At 37.4% G+C, this 24,313-nt stretch overlaps 1 protein-coding gene across 4 annotated transcripts; it reads left to right on the top strand.

Moving 5' to 3' along the window:
* LOC146520081 (nuclear GTPase SLIP-GC-like) lies at window positions 1-23,593 on the top strand. 4 transcript variants are annotated; one of them, XM_085158052.1, is made up of 24 exons: window positions 5,159-5,424; window positions 6,433-6,514; window positions 6,675-6,787; window positions 7,107-7,145; window positions 8,291-8,332; window positions 8,436-8,474; window positions 8,897-8,921; window positions 9,064-9,135; window positions 9,408-9,495; window positions 9,699-9,915; window positions 10,073-10,270; window positions 13,185-13,391; window positions 13,492-13,658; window positions 18,846-18,903; window positions 18,982-19,069; window positions 19,202-19,323; window positions 19,539-19,715; window positions 19,807-19,955; window positions 20,048-20,165; window positions 20,275-20,383; window positions 20,468-20,598; window positions 21,127-21,214; window positions 21,298-21,384; window positions 22,256-23,592. In XM_085158052.1, exons 2-23 carry the CDS (start codon window positions 6,448-6,450, stop codon window positions 21,378-21,380), a joined length of 2,397 nt encoding a protein of 798 aa, XP_085014178.1. In that variant the 5' UTR covers window positions 5,159-5,424; window positions 6,433-6,447; the 3' UTR covers window positions 21,381-21,384; window positions 22,256-23,592. The 4 variants fall into 4 exon arrangements, with proteins under 4 accessions (XP_085014182.1, XP_085014179.1, XP_085014178.1 ...); XM_085158053.1 differs by lacking the exon at window positions 7,107-7,145 and having other exon boundaries at window positions 5,158-5,424; window positions 22,256-23,593; XM_085158054.1 differs by lacking the exon at window positions 8,291-8,332.
* The last annotated feature ends 720 nt before the right edge of the window (window positions 23,594-24,313 follow it).

The following is a 24,313-nucleotide window of genomic DNA, read 5'->3' on the forward strand; positions in this document are numbered from 1 at the left end:
AGAATGCTCTCACTGATGTGAAAGGCATAATGAACAAAATCAAGCACCATATAGACGACAAAGAACAGCTTGGTGCTTTTATAAAGTGAGTATATAAACATTTAAGTAAGACCTTTTACTTTAGGGATAATTAAGCATTATTTATACAGAGGACCAAATCTCTTTTTGTAAGACCATTCTGGTCAAAGGAAATCATACACATAAGAAAATTACATATATATGTTATTATATGTATTATATGTATTATTATTATTATTATTATTATTATTGCCGTTAAGTGCCTTTGCAACTTGAATTTTTCGTTAAATGGGGTCTTCGTAAGCTGGGGTTCCACTGTACTTTCCTTCATACACTTCATGCATAATCATGTACTAATTACACATGAATGTTGTGCGTTTACCAATCACAGCATACTTAATATAACTTCTTTCTTAATCATAGATGGCAAACTCAGAGAATCTCACATCTCTTAGACTTCCACAATATAAACATGATTAACTATTTATTTAAATAAACTCAATTTTATCACTCTGTATCCCGATTCCCATAAAAAGGCTGGATGTTCAGTCCTTTTTTTTCCACTTTTAGACAGAGACAAACCAGGGGATCTCATTGTCTTTAGTACTTTGAATCTGGAATGAAAATCATTTGTTTTCATTTTATTATCACATCACAAACTGCAGATATTTTATGTGGCCCTACAAATGTTTTCATGCTGTCCCTTTTTGTGTTTTGCATAATTTAAAATGAATACAGCAGGGAGGAAAAGAATGCATGTTTGTGTGAACCACAATCATTTTATGTAGCAATAAAACATTTGAGTATGTTCAATACTCCATTCTAAAAACACAAACACTGATTCAGCAACAAATTAGAGCCAAGATTTATCAATTCTTTTTGCTTTAATTGTCAGTGAATTTATCAGGTATACACTATAATTCAGCAAGTCAAACTTTACAGTTGCATATTATTTGTTGTTTGAGGGTGGGCTGTTAACTATGACAGAGAACATTTACAATTTATATTTTTATTAGTATTTGTAAGGATTAAAAATGGTAGTAAAGATTTCAGACTGAGGTTGTTTTCGGCCCTGAATATCTTAGAAATATGGCACCTAACCAGATTTTTACTCTGGATGGCATTATCTTCACCTCCACTAACACTGTGAGGAACCTTGGAGTGATTTTTGACCAGGATATGTCCCTCAATGCACATATTAAACAAATATGTAGGGCTGCTTTCTTCCATTTGCGCAATATCTCTAAAACAGGGGTGTCGAACTCCAGGCCTCGAGGGCCGGTGTCCTGCAGGTTTCAGATCTCACCCTGGGTCAACACACCTGAATCACATGATGAGTTCATTAACAGGCCTCTGGAGAACTTCAAGACATGTTGAGGAGGTCATTTAGCCATTTCAATCAGCTGTGTTGGATCAAGAAAACATCTAAAACCTGCGGACAGTAGCGGTTTTTGATACGGCCGACACGGGCGGTTGCCCGGGGCGGCATCACAGGCATCGGCAAAAAAAAAAAAAAAAATTGTTCGTAGTCATTCTGCCCCGACGTCATTGCCAGCGCATTCTGGGGTTTACTATCGGCCATTTGCGGGAGTAAAGGCGCCCTCCGTTTGCGAGGTGCGCCTGCTGCTTGCGGCACAGGGAGGAGAGGGCGGGGCGGCAGGGGATTCTCTGGCTGGAGCAGCATCTAATAACCAACTCGCAAAATCAAACAAAATAAAAACAAACCAACAAACACGAACACACCAGACATTATGATACAGATTTATAATTTGCACCGATTTTTTTTCGAAATTGAAAGTGAGCGCGAGAGCCCTCTGTGCACCTGCTTGCTGCTGAAGTCAAAGTAAACTTTATTGTCATCTCCGCTACATACAGTCCAGTATATAGAGAGACGAGACGACGAGGCTCCAGTTACAGCAGTGCAAGTAAACAAACAATAAATATAAGAAGAGTAAGAAAATAAATATACACTTTAGGATGGGGTAAAGGGCTCAATAACAATTTTATAATTTATATTTTATAGTTTGATAATTTAAAGTCTCACACACAACCCGTCGAAAGGGCAGGGGGGCGGCTACTTCCAGAGCACATTTAATTCATAATGTTGTAAATCCAAGCCCATTATGTATTCATGATTTGAATCCTGGGTTGTGTGAAATCCCAGAAATACACCCTAGACAAAGTGAATCTGTGAACTAAGGTGTAGGTCTATTAGGTTATGTTGCGGTGATCCTCGGGTTGGGGAATGGGTGTTCATACTGGAGTGCAAAATTAAAACCAAGATGGACAAGAAAAGTTCAAAGCCATCAGGTCCTCAGTTTAGAAAAAAGAGAAAAGAAGAGGAAGAGAAAGGAGCAAAAGATACAGGTAAGCAGATGTGTCATTGGATAATGGCAGCTCATCCTGAAACAATCAGAATACTTTATTAACCCTTAAGGAAATTATGTGCGTTACAGTTGCTCCAAGAAGAAATGGTAAAAATAGTAACAGTAACAGACTAAACTCCAAACAATACATTATGTTACAGATTTGAATATTAATTAGTCATTGTCAATTGTTGATTTGTCCTGTTCTCATTGTATGACAAATTATGATAGCTGTCTGGTAGCTGTTTGCATACTATGCATGTGTGTGTGTATGTTTCTCTGGTGAAATTCAGTATGGTTCCGACAACAGTTTTATGTTTGTTATGCTTTATGTACAATCCTTAATATTTATACACACATTTACACACACACACACACACACACATAAAGTTTTATGTGTTAGAGGGAATGTTCGCCCAGGGCGCCAAACAGACTAGGACCGCCACTGCCTGCAGGACACCGACCCTCAAGGCCTGGAGTTCGACACCTGTGCTCTAAAATTAGAAATATCCTGTCTCAGAGTGATGCTGAAAAACTAGTTCATGCATTTATTACTTCTAGGCTGGACTACTGTAATTCATTATTATCGGGATGTCCTAAATTATACCTATTATATTGGCTTCCCTTCATTGGCTTCCTGTTAAATACAGAATTGAATTCAAAATCCTGCTCCTCACATACAAGGTCTTAAATAATCAGGCCCCATCTTATCTTAATGACCTTGTAGTATAGCACTTTGCTCTCGCACTGCAGGCTTACTTGTTGTTCCTAGAGTATTTAAAATATTAAAAGTGTTATTTAAAAGTAGAATGGGAGGCAGAGCCTTCAGTTTTCAGGCCCCACAATATAGAACCAGCTTCCAGTTTGGATTTGGGAGACAGACACTAACTCTTCTTTTAAGATTAGGCTTCAAACTTTCCTTTTTGCTAAAGCCAGTGTTGGGAAGGTTATTTTTAAAATGTATTCCATTACAGATTACAGAATACATGCCCCAAAATGTATTCTGTAACGTATTCCGTTACGTTACTCCATGAGCGTAACGTATTCTGAGTACTTTGGATTACTTAATATATGCTGTTTACAACTACGTGAATGTACTATTGCTGTGATTTATTACTGTTACTGACGGTCCGTGGCTCCGAACCGTAGTAAAGGGACCTCTGGCTAATACGGTGGGTTCCGTGTCGGGCTCGTAGCCGAAAAATAGCTTTACTTTGTTGTCTGGGTCAACTTTGCCAGAGAGAGGCGTTGAAAGGCTGCTCCAACGGAACTTATTGTTTCAGAAGAAAACACGAACACAGTGTACAGTCGAGTCATAGCTTACTTACAACTGGGCTCGTCAGGCACTCTTCTTATTTACATGCTTCCAGCTCCCGTTTTTGCTCGATGACAACTCGTACTTTTCCTTTTTCTCCCTCCCTCGCTCACAGACACATAACGGGTATGGCAGTCCATTCTTCCTGCAGCACGGACTACACTGCCCATGATGCTACATTCTTTAGAGCTATACCTGTAGCATTCTGCCTATTAGCTTAGCACAACAACAAAAAGGCCTCTCTCACCCAGGAAACACGCAGAGAGAGAGCGTCACCCTGTAACCATGGCAACCGTAACACTGCCGCCTGGAACAACAGAACATAGCTGTCAAACAAAACCCAAACAGTCCTGAACCGCCACAATATGAAACAGGAAAGTACCGCCGTGTAATCCATTTATTTCAACAAAGTAACTGTATTCTAAATACCACCTTTTTAAACGGTAACTGTAACGGAATACAGTTACTCATATTTTGTATTTTAAATACATAACGGCAGTACATGTATTCCGTTACTCCCCAACACTGGCTAAAGCATATAGTTAGGGCTGGACCAGGTGACCCTGAATCCTCCCTTAGTTATGCTACTGGGGGATTCCCATGGTGCATTGAGTATTTCTTCTTCAGTCACCTTTCTCACCCACTATGTGTTAATAGACCTCTCTGCACTGAATCGTACCTGTTATTAAACTCTGTCTCTCTTCCACAGCATGTCTTTATCCTGTCTTTGTTCTCTCACCCCAATCGGTCGCAGCAGATGGCCGCTCCTCTCTGAGCCTGGTTCTGCCAGATGTTTCTTCCTGTTAAAAGGGAGTTTTTCCTTCCCTCTGTCGCCTAAGTGCTTGCTCATAGGGGGTCATATGATTGTTGGGTTTTTCTCTGTATGTATTATTGTAGGGCCACCTTGCAATATAAGGAGCCTTGAGGCTGTTGTTGTTGCAATTTGGTGATCTATAAATAACACTGAAATGAAACGAATAGTAATAATAAAGAATTCTTTTAAAAAGTCTTCATCACCCAACATTGCTTCACGCCTTTATTATCAGTACAATGTGGCAGCATATAATAAAACCTATGGTGATATTTTTAATCTAAGAACCTTAATGTAGTTTGGCAACTTAATAATGTTAGTGGCTCCATAATATAGTTATTTTTCTGTTTGCCTAAGAAGTGAAAGATCCCTGATTTGATTCTGGTTAGCAGCACAAATTCTTAACATATGAAGCTGTCTGTTGTGATGAGCTCTTGTGAAAAAGGGAACAGTTGAAAGTATTTTTCTCCCTTTTTTGATGTTTTTTTTTTTTCAGTGTATTTTAAGTATAGATGAAACTGCGTTTTTAAACTATAATATTTGTAAACTTTAATCCCTTTGATTGATTTTAAACAAACAAAAAAAAAAACACTTCCTCTGAGGCAGGTTACCCGTCTGCCACCCACTCCCATCTGCGCTGCACAAACACCTCCTCTTCCTGCCTTTCTCGGTTCTCCGTTCTGCTTTTCCCTGCACCGCTTTATTCATGTTGGATTTACCTTTCTATTATATGTACATTTCTATTATATTGCAGTTGCAATAGTGCAGTCTGAGCCACACAGTTTCAGTTTGATTTTAACCGTATCCGTTTGTGGACTTTGCTTTTTGCTCGATTTTTATTTTTTCCGCCTGTTTCCTGTTTGTGTCTTACTGCTTTCTTCACCCGCCTTTTCCAGCATTACTTCTAACAAAAGGTGAGCAGTTTAAACTTTTAATCTGAATTTAATATCAGTGTCTCTGATTATATATGAGAGTGCGACGATGGCGCACTTGGACAGTTCTTTTAAATTTGACAAACAAACAAAGTCTCCACTGTAGTTAAATCTAGCTTTTACCAATTACGCCAAATTGCCAAGGCCAAGCCTTATATACCCAGCAAGGACCTTGAGAAACGTATCCATGCCTTTATTGCATCTAGATTAGACTACTGTAACTCCCTCTATTTTGGCCTCCAATCTACCCTTCTCCGCAGACTTCGGCTTGTTAAAAATGCGGCGGCACGCCTCTTAACTGGAACTGGCAGGTTTGATTCTATCACCCCTATCCTCGTTGACCTGCATTGGCTTCCCATCAAATACCGTATTGATTTTAAATGACTATTGGTTACCTTTAAAATTATAAATAACATTGCTCCCAGCTATCTTGTTGAACTTCGCAGCTTGTACACTCCTAGTAGATGGGCCTGTTGCTCTTAGTGCAACCTAGGGCACGGTTGAAGACCAGAGGGGATCGTGCTTTTGCCATAGCTGCACCCAAACTCTGAAATAATGTTCCTATTGCTATTCGTGAGTCTGAATCAGTTCAATCTTTTAAATCGCGGTTGAAAACCTTTTTATTCAATTTAGCCTTCCCTAGTTAGTATTTGTATCCTGCAAATGTTCTTTTATGTAGTTTTAATGATTTTATTTTATTTTCTTGCTGAATAATCTCCTAGTCGAGTTGTGTTTGTATTTTCTTTTACATATTTTCACTGCGCTGCGGCTAATTAGTGCTCTCCACCTGTTGGTGTATTTATCCCCTGTTAGTTTCCTTTCTTTAAATTATTGTATTACTGTAAAACACTTTGGTGTACCGCTGGTTTTAAATGTGCTATACAAATAAAGTTCTATTGTATTGTATATGCATTAAAGGATTAAAGTTGATCACAATGTCTAATCTTTAAAGCAGTACTGTCTGGTTAAATGTTGCATTTTATATTTCAGTTTCATTTCTTGGTCATGGATGATTTTGTAAGAAACACACTGCTTGAATGGGGCCTAAGTGATTGGGTGGGGAAATTTAAAGGTAAAGTATTGATCTGATTGACAGATATTGATTATGATTTGATCTGTTAACTGTAAAACAGCTCATAGAACTGTGCGGATTGCTTTTTCACTCATTAGCGAGAATTTCTGAAGCAAGTTGAGAATAATCTTTATCTCTTCAATTTTACTTTTAATTACAGATGAACAAATCAATGCGAAAAGTCTGTATTTGCTAGATGATCGAGAAATTGAGAATTTGATCACAAAAGCTGGACCAAGAGTGATATTCAAGAATAACCTCAAGCTGTTAAAGGTAATTGATTTCTTTGACAATCATTGTTATTTTAGTGTACAGAGGTGAATTTTTGTTAGATTTATCTTGATATTAAAAAAAATGTACTGGCAGTAATAATATGTAGCATAATTTTTTTTAATTCTTCACTAATATGGATTTACAATGTTTTGGTGGTGCTAGAAAGAAATAAACACAAATCAAGAAATAGTCACTTCTTTTCAATTAAGTTACAAACTATTTTGTTTCCTTGAGATTTAGTATCTATACGAGAAATACAATTTTTAATACATGTTTAAGTGCTCAGTATTTTATTCGGCTTTGCACTGTTTATCTGCAGGGTAAACAGGAGCATGCAGAAGCAGCTGGTTTGGTTCAGGTAAGGATTATAATGAATTTCAGACATTGGGCCAACTACCTGAGACATAATAGTTTCATTCTGTTGCCTATAGGATTACATACCAATTGAATATTAATTTTAGTGACCTTCGATTGACATAACCGGATGTCATTATTGCCAACGTAAATTACAATTTTACTGAATTTATATTTACCCTTCGCCAGCAGTTTTAAATTTCTCACAGTGTCGCCTGTTCAGGCCATCTTGACTGATGTCTCTAGCTGTACATGTCTCAGAACAGAATCACCAATTACCAGAGTTTGATCCCCTGCGGGTGTGTCGCCAAGTAGGGAAAAACAGTTAGACACATGAATGGGTTGGTGGTGTACCAGGGGCTTCCTCGTCACCCAGTCATCTTGTTTCCCAGACTGCTCGGGACAATCTGCCAGAGGAAGCCAATGGGGCCTACACTACCTTCGGCTGTGCTGGCTAAAGGGGCCTGGCTAGCTACGGGATGTTTAAGGGTGTGAAGTCGAGTCTCCAATTCTGTGTTCCTGAGTGAATGGTCGAAGATTACACCTTGAAATACGTTATAAGTTTTTAATTAAATTGGCTACCCAGATAAACTACACAAAAACACCACTGTGTGTTGGAACAAGAAGTCATACTCTAATGCAGAAAGCAAACACCAAGTGACCCACTGGTGACAGTGTTTCACTGGCAGTAATTATATTTAATTGTATTAATTCTAGGGCAGCACGGTGGCACGGTGGTTAGCACTGTTGCCGCACAGCAAGAAGGTCCTGAGTTCAATTCCAACATCAGGCCGGGGTCTTTCTGTGTGGAGTTTGCATGTTCTCCCCGTGTTTGCGTGGGTTCCCTCCGGGTACTCCGGCTTCCTCCCACCATCCAAAGACATGCAGCTTGTGGGGATAGGTTAATTGATTAATCCAAATTGTCACTAGGTGGGAATGTGAGTGCGAATGGTTGTCTGTCCCTGTGTGTTGGCCCTGCGACAGACTGGCGACCTGTCCAGGGTGTACCCCGCCTCTCGCCCTATGACAGCTGGGATAGGCTCCAGCGCCCCCCGCGACCCTGAAAAGGATAAGCGGAAGCGAATGGATGGATGGATGGATGTATTAATTCTTAACTAATGAAGATTTTAATTGTTTTGATTGTGACAGGAAGAACAAAACTCAAATCAGGAACCAATTGTTTTTTTCCAAGTAAGTTAAAAACAGTTTTTTCCCCTTCAGATTTAATGTCCATATGACAAATACATGTTTAAGAGCTTAATATTAAACACTGCTTTGCACTTTTTATCTGCAGCTTGAACAGGAGCATGAAGAAGCAGCTGATGCGGTTCAGGTAAGGATTGTACTGAACTTCAGACATTTAGGCCAACTGCCTGAGACAAAGTAAAGCTCCATTCTCTGGTTTATAGAGACTGACCACTCTCTACAGAAGCCAATAAATGACTGAATCTAAAAACTTAATTCATAGGGGGTTGGGGAATATACATTTTGCCCTAGCTAGGAGGTTTGCCAACCGTCTCTATAGCTCTTTGTGACTGGGACTTAATTATGCGAAAGAATTGTCTCATAGTATCACCAATGTTTACTAAGAAGAAGGTTATTATAATTTATTTTTCATCAGTCTACTGGCTAATTAAAAAAATTACTGCATTTACGTTTGTTGATTGTAAAACTTGTATGTTAATGTCCTTTAAATGTTGTTAACGAACAATGCCAATGCAAATAGTGATCTGTATAGCTGATATTCATCCTCAGGTTTTGCCATCCACAAGTTCCAAAGGTAAGATATATACCATCTATTACATCTGATATTCATCTTTCAAAGCAGAAATATTTTCATTTTGACTAAATGATTCCATTGAGCTCAAGTTTGGATATCGAGAGAGACCCAGCCAACAAACGGATATTTTTTTGTGGCTTAGGAAAGCGAAAGTCGGATCTTCAGGCTGAGTCCCTCAAATGTTTCCCAGCAGCTAAAAGACGTTGTGACTCAGGTATTTTTATTTGTCTCTAAACAACATATCCAATGAAATTTTTCTTGTATAGCAAGAAAAAACTTTATCATCAGGTTGCTGGTATCTGAGGTATTATATAAAATTTTTCTTATTTCAAATCAAACATTGAACAATCAACTTGTGCCATAAGTACTTGGTAAGTGGTCCATAAGAACCTGATACATTACCCTTTTTGGATATCAGTGTACCACATTGTGTGTTATAATGGTTCATAATTCCTGCTAAACACTTCTTTACTTTCACTTTGACAGACACCAGAATATTGTCTGAAGTGAAAGGCATAATGAAACAAATCAAGGACCGTATAAACGACAAAGAAGAACTTGGAGCTTTTATAAAGTGGGTATATAAACATTTAAGTAAGACCTTTTACTTAAGGTATAATGAAGCTTTATTTATATGAGATCCAGATCTCTTTTGTAAGACCATTCTGGTGAACGAAAATCATACACACAAGGTGTTCACAAAGAGATGGCTTTCTAATTTTGCGATACATTTCATTGTTGAATAAATTAATTCACATTTAAACTCTTGTTCCATAGGAATAAAATCAGTGATTTAGAGATTAACAAGAGAGAGCTTGTTGGTGTCTTTGGAAGAACTGGGGCTGGAAAGAGCTCGTTAATCAATGCCATCATTGATGAGAAGAATCTTTTGCCCACTGGAAGTATCAGCGCATGCACCTCAGTCGTGATTAAAGTGGAGGCTAACACACGTAGCTTAAAGTATGAAGCGGAAATTGAGTTCATTAAAAAAGAGGTACAATAAAATGAATGTTTATTTTTTACAGTATATGTATATATAAGTATGTATATAATAATTATATAATACATAATTATAATAATTATGATTTCTAGTTAGTCTGCATGACATTTAAGAAAACCCAAAGATTGTTTTTGTTTTTATCTTGTTTTAGGAGTGGCATGATGAATTATGGTCACTGAAAACTTACAAGAAAGGTGAAGATGACTATCGGGACATGGTTAAAAAGCTGTCAGCCCTGTATGGAGATGAATGGAACGACAAATCCCCTGAAAACCTTTTAGAACCAAAGTATTTCAAAAATATTCCAGAATTTTTTGAGTCCAAGAGGAAATCTTTGAATTGTGACACAGTAAGGTCAAATGCTATTCTATTACTTAGAATGTTTCATGTTTTACTGAGTGAAATTTGTTTGCAAAGTCTGAAATTGATATAATTTATAGACGGCCTACTCTATGCAAATTGGGCTTTAACTGTTATTAAAAAAATGAAGAAAGAGAAAAAATAGAAGCAGAGTAGAATATAATGCATCTTTGATAAGTGCTACAGACCAAAATCACAAAACAAATCTGTTCTTGCCTTATCAAACCTCAGTGCTGCTTTTGACCCGTTTGAAAACTAGATGTGATCAAAGGACCAAAGACACAAGCAAAAACGTGAATATTTATTTACAATGTTTTCCAGCTGCCTCCTGCAGCTCAGCACACTGAGCTCCCTTGTCAGGTCCTGCCATCCTACTTAAATAGGGGAGACTGATTCTTATATAGATCTTTTTTACTTTATCTGAGCACTCAGAGAGTGGAAAAACAAAAACCTCATTGAAGAAAAGCATTTCAGACATACTCCAGATTTTTTAAACTCCATGAAGAAATCTTTGGAATGTGACACAGTAAGCTCAGAAACTCTAAATAATGCATTCTTTGAGAAAGTATTTATGTTTTCAGTTTGCGAAGACTGACATAATTTACTGTCGGCCTACTCTATAGAAATTGGACTAATTTAACTGCAAGTTTAGTGGATTTGTAACTGAGAACATTTTTATTTATCACACCTCCAAATCCATAAAATGACAACCAAACGTACCAGGGCAGGTTCTAATTCTTTTTGTTTTTTAGTTTTTTAACAGAATGAGTGATAGTTGCTGTGCAACTCTGCAAGTTCATCAAACTTTAAAAAAGGAGAAAAAACAAACAAATTTGAGTTCCACTGAAATGGATTTAGAGGATTCGAAACAAACAAAAAATCATGTTATGGATAGATGGTATGAGAAAAGCTTTCAAAAAGTTTTTCATCCTAAAGAATGTCAGTAGTAGCTCCTGAGGTCAAGAGTGTACATATGGTTGTATATACTTACATTAGCCTGTGCTGTATTTTGGGTTTTCTGCTCCTAATTTACTGTAATTGTAAGTTTTAGCAAGATTGTAAAGATAGATAGAACTTTATTAATTCCTCGGGTTGGTTCCTCCGGGAAATTCAGTTAGGTATAGGTACATATTCAGGTATACAGTGGGGCAAAAAAGTATTTAGTCAGCCACCGATTGTGCAAGTTCCCCCACTTAAAATGATGACAGAGGTCAGTAATTTGCACCAGAGGTACACTTCAACTGTGAGAGACAGAATGTGAAAAAAAAAAATCCATGAATTCACATGGTAGGATTTGTAAAGAATTTATTCGTAAATCAGGGTGGAAAATAAGTATTTGGTCAATAACAAAAATACAACTCAATACTTTGTAACATAACCTTTGTTGGCAATAACAGAGGTCAAACGTTTACTATAGGTCTTTACCAGGTTTGCACACACAGTAGCTGGTATTTTGGCCCATTCCTCCATGCAGATCTTCTCAAGAGCAGTGATGTTTTGGGGCTGTCGCCAAGCAACACGGACTTTCAACTCCCGCCACAGATTTTCTATGGGGTTGAGGTCTGGAGACTGGCTAGGCCACTCCAGGACTTTCAAATGCTTCTTACGGAGCCACTCCTTTGTTGCCCGGGCGGTGTGTTTTGGATCATTGTCATGTTGGAAGACCCAGCCTCGTTTCATCTTCAAAGTTCTCACTGATGGAAGGAGGTTTTGGCTCAAAATCTCACGATACTTGGCCCCATTCATTCTGTCCTTAACACGGATCAGTCGTCCTGTCCCCTTGGCAGAAAAACAGCCCCATAGCATGATGTTTCCACCCCCATGCTTCACAGTAGGTATGGTGTTCTTGGGATGCAACTCAGTATTCTTCTTCCTCCAAACACGACGAGTTGAGTTTATACCAAAAAGTTCTACTTTGGTTTCATCTGACCACATGACATTCTCCCAATCCTCTGCTGTATCATCCATGTGCTCTCTGGCAAACTTCAGACGGGCCTGGACATGCACTGGCTTCAGCAGCGGAACACGTCTGGCACTGCGGGATTTGATTCCCTGCCGTTGTAGTGTGTTACTGATGGTGACCTTTGTTACTTTGGTCCCAGCTCTCTGCAGGTCATTCACCAGGTCCCCCCGTGTGGTTCTGGGATCTTTGCTCACCGTTCTCATGATCATTTTGACCCCACGGGATGAGATCTTGCGTGGAGCCCCAGATCGAGGGAGATTATCAGTGGTCTTGTATGTCTTCCATTTTCTGATGATTGCTCCCACAGTTGATTTTTTCACACCAAGCTGCTTGCCTATTGTAGATTCACTCTTCCCAGTCTGGTGCAGGTCTACAATTCTTTTCCTGGTGTCCTTCGAAAGCTCTTTGGTCTTGGCCATGGCGGAGTTTGGAGTCTGACTGGTTGAGGCTGTGGACAGGTGTCTTTTATACAGATGATGAGGTCAAACAGGTGCCATTCATACAGGTAACGAGTGGGGGACAGAAAAGCTTCTTACAGAAGACGTTACAGGTCTGTGAGAGCCAGGGATTTTCCTTGTTTGAGGTGACCAAATACTTATTTTCCACCCTGATTTACGAATAAATTCTTTACAAATCCTACCATGTGAATTCATGGATTTTTTTTTCACATTCTGTCTCTCACAGTTGAAGTGTACCTCTGGTGCAAATTACTGACCTCTGTCATCATTTTAAGTGGGGGAACTTGCACAATCGGTGGCTGACTAAATACTTTTTTGCCCCACTGTAGTATTACTAAAAGCTACAATACTCACTACACGTTATCGTTGCTCTTCAGTCATATTTTACTTTGCACTACTTCTTTAATCCAATTTGTAAGACACGTTCAGTGATTGTACAGGTTACGTGTTTTGCATTATCGTATTTATTTCATTTATTGCAGGCTCAAGAGCTATCTGAAAAACTTCGTATATACACAAAGGGTGGACCAAAGCAGGACGATGGATATAAAGCACAGCAGTGGTTTTGGCCACTAGTGAAAAGTGTGACTGTCAGGGTGCCGCACAATGAGCTCCTCCAGCATGTCACACTTGTGGACCTTCCTGGAAATGGTGATCGTAACAAGAGCAGGAACGAAATGTGGAAACAGGTAATTTATTCACATCCACTGCATCTTGTTTTGTCCTGTGTTGTCTGAACATTGTTTTGTGTAATTATTTAAAATTGCCATTCTATGATTCTCCTTTCAGATTGTTGTAGATTGTTCTACTGTGTGGATTGTGGCTGAAATTACTCGAGCAGCATCAGAAGTTGAAGCCTGGGAGATCCTAAAAAGTGCACATGGCCTCATTGGAAATGGTGGTCAATGTCAGCAAATCCACTTTATCTGCACCAAGTCTGATCCTGCAGATGATCGGTAAGTGAATTACCAAACCACACAGTGCTGGATGTGTAGGCAAAAGTACTCAATAACTGATATCAAAAATCATATCAAAGACACATACTATTATCAAGACTAAGATAGTACCAGTTTACTAGAGAATGCATTTCTTGAAGAAAATTCAGTGTGAACGCTGACAGCTGAATCGTTTGAGTTGAATTTTTATAATTACTTAGTCTTGTACACCAGTGTGTACACTGAATACACCAACTCATTCACATGAGAGCAGAAGTTCACACAGAATAAGTAGTTTCAGAGTTTGAAAGTAGCTGAACAGAATAAGCTGATTAATGACAAAAGAAAATTTAGACTTTGAAACTTTTTCTGTGTGAACTTCAGCTTTCAGCAATTCTGCACTTTGACTTTCAGATGAATGGTTCGGTGTATTTCAGCTCAATGGATATTTTTCCAACCAAAGATTCAGAAGTTATGACATTTCATCTCAAACAATTCAGCTATCTGCATCCACACTTGAGTTTTCTTTAGGAAATGTGTTCTCTAGTTATTCCTTTGTTGTTATTTCAAGGGCAGGGATTTTTTCAATATTTGAAAAGATCTTAAAATCCCTGCCCTTGAAATAACAACAAACATAGTGTTTTCAGTGGGAGAAATGTTTCGTCGTGACGAAAGCTTACTGCAGGTTACCCCAGCCTTATAAACAGTACCCGGAAATTCACTCCCTGTTTAATTTCACCAACCACTTTTGGAGCAAGGTTTTTACAGAACATTTTTTAACTCGCACTCGTGACCTTAAATTTAAGCTCTACACAAACAAAAATCCACACATGTGTAGAACAACTTCTTGGGATCCCCACAGTTTTTAAAACACATTGATATCACGTTCACTTCCCAGTTTATAAGCCATAAGGCAACAATTCACTCTATTACAGCATCCCTCATTTGAATATAATTTGTGTACTGGTTTGTCTGTGTCTCACCATAGTCTGGGTCCCACCTACGGGGTAATACTCACCACAAGGCTCATCTACAGTTTGTTAGCTTGTCATGTGTCTCACTGAGAGGTTTAGTGGGTAAACTGCTACTCTTTCTGTGGGGGGCCATTGCGTATTGGCTGTAATGCATTCAGTGTGAATGCAGCAACAGCTAATGAAATAAAAAAAAGATTGCTTACACAGAACCGTCAGAGAACAGGTTCGAGGCCTGGTAGGGACAAACTTGTGTTACATTATCAAAGGATAAACACCAGTTTGTACTTAGATAATGTAGATAACATTAATTTTTCACATTACTTTATGATTTTATTTGATTGTCTTGTTTATTTGTATATTATATTATATAGTGTTACCACCCTTGGGGCTGTGTTTCTGCATTAATTACCTATACTTTCATGAAGTACATTTGAGATGATATCCTGCTCGCTAAACACTGTTCATAGTGTTGAACTCTGCTTGTTAACCCCTAACTATGGTTGAACTTAGCTTTTTGTGGTGTTACTGCTCGTGAGGTTAGCCTTAGTTAGCTTTAGGTTTTAGGTTTAGTTAATTTTGTGCTGGTTATATGCCCAGTGGTCTGCAGTACGCGGCCCTGTCGGTTTTCTGTTTGAATTTTGCAATAAAACCTTTATTTCACTCCCTGTCCCCTAGCAGAGGGGGTTGTAACAATACCATGATAATCCTGTGTTGTTTATTAGGTGTATGCAAAGACAGTGTTTTGCACCAGGAAGCATCTCTGTGTAGACAATATAATTTAGAAGGGCAGTAAAGAAAGTCTGCATGCAAGTATCCTTGGGCAAGATGCTGACCCCTTATTTGCTCTTGATTGATTGATTGATAATATGTCAAGAGATTTATTCTAAATGACACTACCTCAGCTGAGAGTCAGAGAGTGGAGACACACACACGCTGCAGCTTTTACTTGCAAGGGTGGTCACAGAGCGCTCACACCAGAGTGGGGGCCCTGTGATCAGCGCTCTGTTCTTGCACTTATCTTTATTTATACACGAGAAAAGTAATACAAAAATGAATACATTTGTTCAGTGGAATGTTGGTACGTGAGCGTGTGTGTATGTGATTTTGTGTGTGTCTGTGTGTGTGTGGTGGAATGTGGAAAGCAGCTCTTTTTCCTGGTAAGAGGTCAGAACTGCTTGTTCTTACTATCTTACTATCGCTGTGGGAAGATTCAGATAAAAATATCAGAACAAGTTTTATAAAGAACAATCAGTTCTAAGTAGAGATGGACCGATCCGATATTACGTATCGGTATCGGTCCGATACTGACCCAAATTACTGGATCGGATATCGGCGAGAAATAAAAAATGTAATCCGATCCATTAAATATCAAAAAAGCACCTCACAAAACTTGCTACACGGCGTAACTCGGCTCATAACCGTAGCACGTCGGAGCAGTGTGCATCACGTGATAGAGCGGCTGTGTGTATTTGTAGCCTCGCTAGCAAACCAGCATTTCATCTCCGAGGAAGTTTTCCCAGAGAGAAGTAAAGCAAGTGTGTAAGTTCATCTCTGAATGTCTGTAAAGCTTATGGAGCGACTGCCTCTCTCTCTCTCTCTCTCTCTCTCTCTCCTGCTGCTACTTCAATCGTGAAACTGCTTAATGATCAGCTGATCGGCTTTTCTGTCGCAAGTCCGTCTCTCTTCTTTGTTTTTGGCCCACTTCTCACCAGAAAGAGGAAACCAGCGGCTGAACAACAGCAGCACGTTTAAGCTTGATAAGCTGTTGTTAGAATTTGTTTAATATTACTTTCTACACCAGGATCCTTTTCTACGTAGCTGACGGCTGGTAACTGTGCAGGGGCGGATCTAGCAAAGTTTAGCCAGGGGGGCCGATAGGGCATGAACAGGGAAAAGGGGGCACAAAGACATACTTTTCTTTCTTATTCTCATTTAAAATGTCTAGCTTTTAATAAATAATTATCTGACTCTTACACCCAAAGTTTTAATCTGATGTAAAAATATATAGAAGTCCATTACTGTATATAGTAACTGTTAAGTCTAATATACCCTACACAGCAAATCCAGCATGTCCAGATTAACACTGTCAGATTTGATTTCAACACTTTTAAAGTGTCTATATGGGTCCACACCAGAGAGTGTTAATTTAACTCTTTTTGGAGAGTTGGTACGTTAACTCTGATTTAGTGTTAAACACCAAATCTGTCTGGAGTTGATAATTTAACACTTGGTGTTAAGAGTTTATATATTAACTCTCAAAGAGTATTTTAGTTTAACTACGTAAGAGTTATCTTCTAATTAATTCTAAAAAGCGGGAATTTTACTGTTCTGAACTTCTAGAAATTTCTTTTGGAAATAAACATTTACTAAAAAGACGCAATGGTAACAGTGTACATGTTCTCACTTTCATTAGAATTTTGTTTATCAAAAGGTCTGACATAGGTGAGCTGGTAAATGCAAATAACAGCATTCTCATCACTTATTTCAATAAATACAAAATACAATATGCATGTCCTTCATTCATCACTTTGTGGAACTGCAACGCACTTCTGCTCTCCCCCATATTCCATCTTCACAAGCATATCCTATGTGGAGATTGAATAAAAATTAGTTGACACTAATTAATGGCACAAATCAATTGCAGCACAGAAAAGAAAAGGAATCCTTTTTGAGCCATTACTTGTGTAAAGTATTTTCCCAAAAGACAAGGACACAGGCAACAGGTAATACTGAACTAAATGTAAAACCTCAACCTTTTTCATTTTTTCCTAAACCGTGTGCACAAAACTCTGGAGGGATCTAAATGCTAACGTAGAACCCAGTCAGGACGTCTGCTACTGCTGTTTGCTCATTTTTTATGGGAGATCGTTTTCAGGCTTCAAGTAGCACCATTATACCAACATTTCACATTGTAGACATTGTTTTAAGTGTATTTGACCAAGAAATTTGATTGAAAATTCACATGCAAGCTTTTTTTCAAGGCTGTGGTATTTGCCGCAAACAATACCTTTCAGCTAGCTAAAACAGCGAGCGGTGCTATCAGCGAGCAACACGGCTAATGCCTTCCACACAGCTTTGTCTCAACTCCAAAGAGCCACAGAAGTAAAAGCTAATAATAATAATTGAAACAATCTTTGAAAAAATGACTTACCAAGCATGGCAAACAACTCAACTATGTAGAGCAAAATGTTCTGAAACGGCTTCACTTCAGCTTCGATTGGAGCCGTGCTGGGGGCGGAGTCTGTGAATTTACTCTATTAGTGTCATAGCCCCTGTAGGAGTTCAGAGTTAAGAGGTCAAGAGTTAATGTTTCCATTGTAACACCTCCAGATTTGAAATAGAAACACTCATTTTTAACACTCGATTTTAACTACTATCATTTTACACCTCAGAGTTACATTAAAAGAATGTGACTCTACTTAGAGTAAAATTAACTCTAAGACTACTAACACCAAAACATTTAACACTTTTGAATTTGCTGTGTAGTAAGCTGTAGTACTTTTTCCTTTGGGAAGGTACCATCTGTGCAGTCTGCAATTCTGTTGAAGAAAGATGTTGAATCTATTTAATTATTCTTGAAAAATAATTTATTTTTGTGCATTTTCCCCCTGCATCAAATTAAATTTGATTACATCGATTAAGCATCATGAGGAGGAGGGTGGTTCCCTATTTTTTTTTTTGCTGGGAGTTTGCAACCCTATTAGTTAGGTTGCTTAATATTTCTGCTAAGTACTCTTTAAAATACCAGAATAGGGAGGATGGAGCAGGTTTAAGGTAGTTTGATCAGTGTTGCTGAACTATGAAATATTTTGGGCGCAGTGTATTTTTTACATACAGGTATAACAGAATAGCTTTAGTGTTGTTATTTATTTAAACTTGAGTATAAACTTATACAAAATGCAGCAAGATATTAAAAAAAAAAACGTTTTATTGATTAAAAAACACACTATATCGGATTCATATCGGTATCGGCAGATATCCAAATTTATGATATCGGTATCGGTATCGGACATAAAAAAAGTGGTATCGTGCCATCTCTAGTAGAAAAGCGGGGCCTGAAGTGGTCAGTCCTTTAATTATGCTGATCTTATTGACACATCTTTTTGAAGTGGTAACGGTATCTTGCACTCCACATGCAAATCCTTTGAAAGACAAACACTCAGCTATTTTCTTGATGTGTTGCTGTATGATTAAGCTATATATTGAGTCCAGTTTTCTTTTCTATCCATTTAAGAGTTCCAAACAACAAGGAAGCCAAGGAAGAAGTGATGAACGAATTCCAGGAACTGAGTGTGAGTTTTAAAGATGTTCAAACTGTTTTCTGTAATGGCGAGGCAAAGCTTCATTAAAATTAAAACACATTATTTCAGGAGCAGTTCAGCGATAAAGGTTTCAAAGTGTTCACAGTGAGTGCTGATGAGTTCCTGAAAAGAAAACGTGTAAAAGAAGATGACAATGGTAGGTTGTAAGCATGTAAGCAGAATATTTTGTGATTAAAAGAAAACAATCTTATTCAATGCATATCTTGTTTTATTTACCCTCTATGTAAACCAGGAAGAAGTTACTAGATTAAATTACTTTTATTTACAGAAATACCCAAACTTCAAGACTTCCTGCAAAATCTCAACGACTGCCACTCTGAGACAATAAACTATGTGAATGGAGCTTATGGGATTCTGTCTTTGATTGAAGGTGCCAGGTGCAGCAAAGCGGTGAGATCAAGTTATCTATGTGGAACAATATATTAATGACAAATTTATAACTTCAAATGTTTCCATAACTCTGACACCTAACAAGATTTTAGTTATCAAGATTTCTTGACAGGAACTGACTGAAAAAAATTTCAAAATGATGAATGAAAATAGAGAGTTGTGTTTATGTTATTACTGCTTTAATAGAAAATAAATATACTTTTTTTTAATTTCAGGGTGCTGGAAAAGCAGATGATGTATGTAAAGTTCTCGAGAAAAACATGAGAGAAGAACTTGATCAAGTCAAAAGAGCAGTTGATGAAGCGATCAAGGATTTTGAACAATGTCTTACAGAAGGCGTTAAAAATTCCAAAACTTCTGAAGAAAGACTGAAACTTTTTTTGGACCGTGATGTATGTATCTGAATTATAATTAACATCAAAGCAACAGATTTTGCACTTTATATGAGCATGTGTTTAGAAATGGTTTCCTGATTTGTTTCAGAAACAGCCTAGTTTTTTCAAGACACTAGAGGCTGTGGTTTGGAAATACGGCATCCACCAAACAAAAAGAGGGGAACACATAAATCTCAACACAATGTTAGCTTCATGCTTGACTGACAGCATTGATGAAAAATTCAGAAAGACCTTCCCGTAAGAATAAACACATGTTAAACTGTACACTATACTTAAAATGATTAAAACAAACTTGTCAATACTGCCATCATGAAACTTTTTTTTTTCAGAAATGATGTTAAAGGCGGATCTTTCAATGGAGTCATCAGTAGATTTTCACTTGACACAAAATCACTGATTCAAAAATACCAAGATGTCAAACTGCAGCTGATATTTCTCCAGACAGAGGTACGACATGAAACAATCCAGTTTGTCAGTCCATTATAGCAGAATTGACCTATTCCCTCTACAAATACTAATTCTGTTTATTAACTCATCCATGTTTCATGTTTTTAAGGAGGATAAAATTAAGGCAAAACTCAACAAAATAATCCTAAAGGGGAAGAAAATCATCTATAACAGTCTAACAGAGACAATTGAGAAAAACATGAAAAAGTGCTATGAAGGTAAGAAGATGGTCAGCTTGTCACTGTAATAAATCACAATTGTACATAAAAAATGTTTTGACAAAGTTTATTCTTCTCTTGTAGACGCACAAAAAATTTCTGGAAATGATGCACTGAAAAAAATGAGGAAGACTATTGAGACACGTGTATTCTTAAATAGGAACATTTATGAGGACGCAAAAAAGACCATGATGAAGAAGATGAATATATTGATGGTTTGTCAAATCATAACATACAATGAGACCAAGTTGTGTTTTTTCTGTATTTGAGTGTTTTTGCTCAGTCTGAACATTCTCTAAACCAGGGCTAGGCAACTCCAGGCCTCAAGGGCTGGTGTCCAGCAGGTTTTAGATATCACTCTGGGTCAACACAGCTGAATCAAATGATTAGTTCATTACCGGGCCTCTGGAGAACTTCAGGACATGTTGAGGAGGTAATGTAGCAATTTAAATCAGCTGTGTTGGATCAAGGACACATCCAAAACCTACATGACATCGGCCCTTGAAGCCTGGAAGTTGCCCACCCCTGCTCTCTAAGCATTAGTGAGGCTGCTGTTAATATTTTTATTTTTCAGCATTACAAAGATTTTGTCTGATACGATGGGTTGAACTGAAGAGTTTGAAGTATAAACTGGCCACAAGCACTCTAAACAAACATCTACCCATTAATTTAGATGTTTCAATTGTTTTAAACCTCAATATTTGACTTTGGAAAAAGTAATAAAAGCTCTGATGTTTAATTAGACGATCATCTGTGAGGAACTGGAGAAAACCATGGACCACTCCATTAAACACTCACTCAAGGCATCAGCTTTGAGTGAGAGTCTCCCAGGTAAAGAAAATATAGGCTATGAAAGTAAATCATGTATGTTGAACAATGCCAAACACATGTTTTATTTATTTTTTGTTTTTCAGATGTTTCAGAGCGTCTTGAAACTGTGCAGCAACATTACAATGAAATTAAGCACAGTCAAGAGGGAGAAATGACATCACAGTAACCAGGTAAATATTTAAATGTTATTTCATGTCACAGAATTATTATTATTATTAACCATTTTGTGCTAAATTACTTTAATACTTCCTGTGGATTCTCAAAGAGAGGGGGTGAAATCTGATGACAATCCTAAGCACCTAATTATACATTAACTTTTGTCATAATTTAAAGATCTGAAATAGCCATTTTAAATTACATATGGCCATTTAAGCTGTCCGCTTGTATTTTCATCATCTCAGCTAAAAAAAACCCCAGCTGGTTCTTATCTAACATTGTGCCAGGTAATGTTATGCACCGGTGCCCTAAAAATCCTCATTTCTCTCCGATAAAATGTTTGATTATATTCTTACATTGGATGAGATATTTGTTTTCACTAAGTGTTAAAGTGTGACACCATAATGTTAGATTTACTTTAAAAGAAGTTTACTAGCAGCTGCTAAACAACTGCTAACAGTTGTGAAAACAGCAGCACTACCAACATAAACGTTCAGGACATGCTCAAAAACTTCCCTGAAAATTCTCCACAGTCTTTGGACAGAAGTGACTTATTGACTCATATCGGACTGACAGCTGAGGTAAACATGCTGAATTAATTATTGCTGTGCACAGACAAAGTATTTGAATAATATCACCACTTATAATTTGTGTTATTTTACCCTTTTTACATCCGAGTCACCTCAAACATGTTAAAATAAAGTGTTTCAAAAAATGATTTTCTACACAAACAGTAACGAAAACAACAGATATTAAGATTTTCTATTCTACGCTGAGGAGCTTTCAAGACATCTTAAAGCTAGCTGTAAGCACTGGCAATTTTACTGTTTGCCTGAGCAGCTGAGTGTTAAAAATCTTTGTGCTTATTATTACTGGATGTTTCAGATTTGCTCCACACAGTAACAGCAGAAACCTGATGACCCACTCAACATCTCTACGGGAACATTGACCAAAAGCATGAGGTCTCTGGATATCACCACAGACATTTCTGTTGTGTTGCTTGCTGTCTTTGAATGTTGTGTTTGACTTTTAATGAATTTGGTGAAATTAGATTTTTCAGTCTTCACTGAGAGAAGGTCCTGGGTTTGAATCCAGTTTGAGGCCTTTCTGTGTGGACTTTGCTTTTTCTTCCTGTGTCTGTGTGGGTGCTCTCTGTGTACTCCAACTTCTTCACACAGGCCAAAAACATGCATGGGGGTTAGGTTAATTGGTGTTATTAGTTTTGTATTTTGTCATTCATTTTTACTTTTCATTTCTGTTTAGTTTCAAGACTTACAATTTCAATTTATTTTTTATTGTTTGAAAATGTTTAGTTTTAGTTGGTTTTTATTACTGTTACGTTCTGATTTTATCTACTGTTTTTCTTTTAATCAATTTTAAATCATGCTTTTTTATTGTTTTTAATGTCTCTGTAAAGCACTTTGAATCACCTTGTTGTTGAATTGTGCTATATAAATAAACTTGGCTTGCCTTACTGTTAATTTAAAAAAAAAAAGTTTTATTGTTGTATTTAGTGGAAATATCAGAGACAAAATTTAGGAAAACCAGTGGAAACAATAGAAATGTTTCATTTTTTAAAAACAGTTGACCCATTTGTCTTGTTACATGTCCAGTGTCTCAAACATGTCCATCAATACCATGTCAGGCACATTGTAATAACATTTTTACCAAACTAACAAATACTGAAACTAAAACTATTTCCTCTGATTTGTATTTCAAATGAGGTCATTTAATCATTTCTGTTGTTTATTGTTTTTATTTTGTTTAACTAAAATATTCATATCTAGTCTTAGTTTTTAGTTTAGTTTTAGTTGAGTGTAATAACCTTAGCAACCTATTAAGGGTGTACGCTGCCTCTCGCCCGACAACTGAGAAAGGCTCCAGCAACCCTGGATTGGATAAGCAGAAGAAAATGGATGGATTGAGAATTTTAAGTATTAATTCCTCCCAGGGGTATTACGGTTTTAATTGTGAGGGTCTAAACCAAATGGCCAGCACTCTGTCCAAAAATGTTTTGGTCTCTTTTTTTCCCCCCTTTTGTCATATTTGTTCATTATGTGTAGACCCTAGTTATACAGAAAATTAGATACAGCGGTAGAACTACAATGTTACAGATTTTAATTTTAGTGCTTTAAACCACAGGAATACTGTGATATTCAGACTCTTTTCAGGTTTAAGGATTCAATTTATGTTTTTCTTTCAATAGCAGATTTTCTTTCCGTTGTAGTAAATTTGAATTTTACAATTTAATGTCTCTAGTCATGATTCATTTATATTCATGATGCATTTGTCAGTTTTATTCTTGAGACATTTAGCACATCACTTATGTATACCATGTTCTTACATTTCTAACATGAATATTATTTAGTGTAATACAATGGTTTAATTTGGTTGTCACATGAGAAATAAAGCAGCAGCAAAAAAAATACGTCTCTGCTTCTGCTTTAGCTATTATATCATATTGTTTTCTGTTGTTTCTATTCTGTATTGATTCTATAGCTGTAAGATGGAAACATGATTTTTCAAATCCTGATCTTGTTTTTTCTGACACTAAAAATAAGCTACCTGCCAAAAAGTATTTTGCAGCACCACAGTAGTTTGTAACATACAACAAAATTATCTATGAATTGTAAAGACTGAACCACAAACCAAGTCAATTGATTGTGGATTCTGCTTCCTCTGAAGGTGTTCTTGTCTGGGTGGCCTTATAGGTCATCTACAATCCTTCAGTCACATGTCTTATCAGCAGCTGTGTACCTGGTAACTAACTGGGTTAAAGTTTAGTGGCCTGTAAAATAGGGCCCAAGGATCTGTTAACTTTTATAGCCAAAGTAACCTTTTATAACCTTTTGTGTGATATTAAAATATTACAGGTGTCATCGACCTGGGTCTGAGCGACCCAGGGTCCACGAGCAGTTGTTGTCTCATTTTATATATTTTTCT

This window comes from Neolamprologus multifasciatus, chromosome 4 (genome assembly GCF_963576455.1).
Source record: "Neolamprologus multifasciatus chromosome 4, fNeoMul1.2, whole genome shotgun sequence".
Classification (NCBI taxonomy): Eukaryota; Metazoa; Chordata; class Actinopteri; order Cichliformes; family Cichlidae; genus Neolamprologus; species Neolamprologus multifasciatus.

What these genes read in the sequence shown, in the direction of transcription:
- LOC146520081 (XM_085158052.1), top strand. Translation starts at nt 6,448, where the DNA reads ATGGATGATTTTGTAAGAAACACACTGCTTGAATGGGGCCTAAGTGAT. An exon ending in AAGCAGCTGGTTTGGTTCAG is followed by an intron (nt 7,146 to 8,290) that starts GTAAGGATTATA and finishes TGATTGTGACAG; the next exon opens with GAAGAACAAAACTCAAATCA. An exon ending in TCTGATCCTGCAGATGATCG is followed by an intron (nt 13,659 to 18,845) that starts GTAAGTGAATTA and finishes TATCCATTTAAG; the next exon opens with AGTTCCAAACAACAAGGAAG.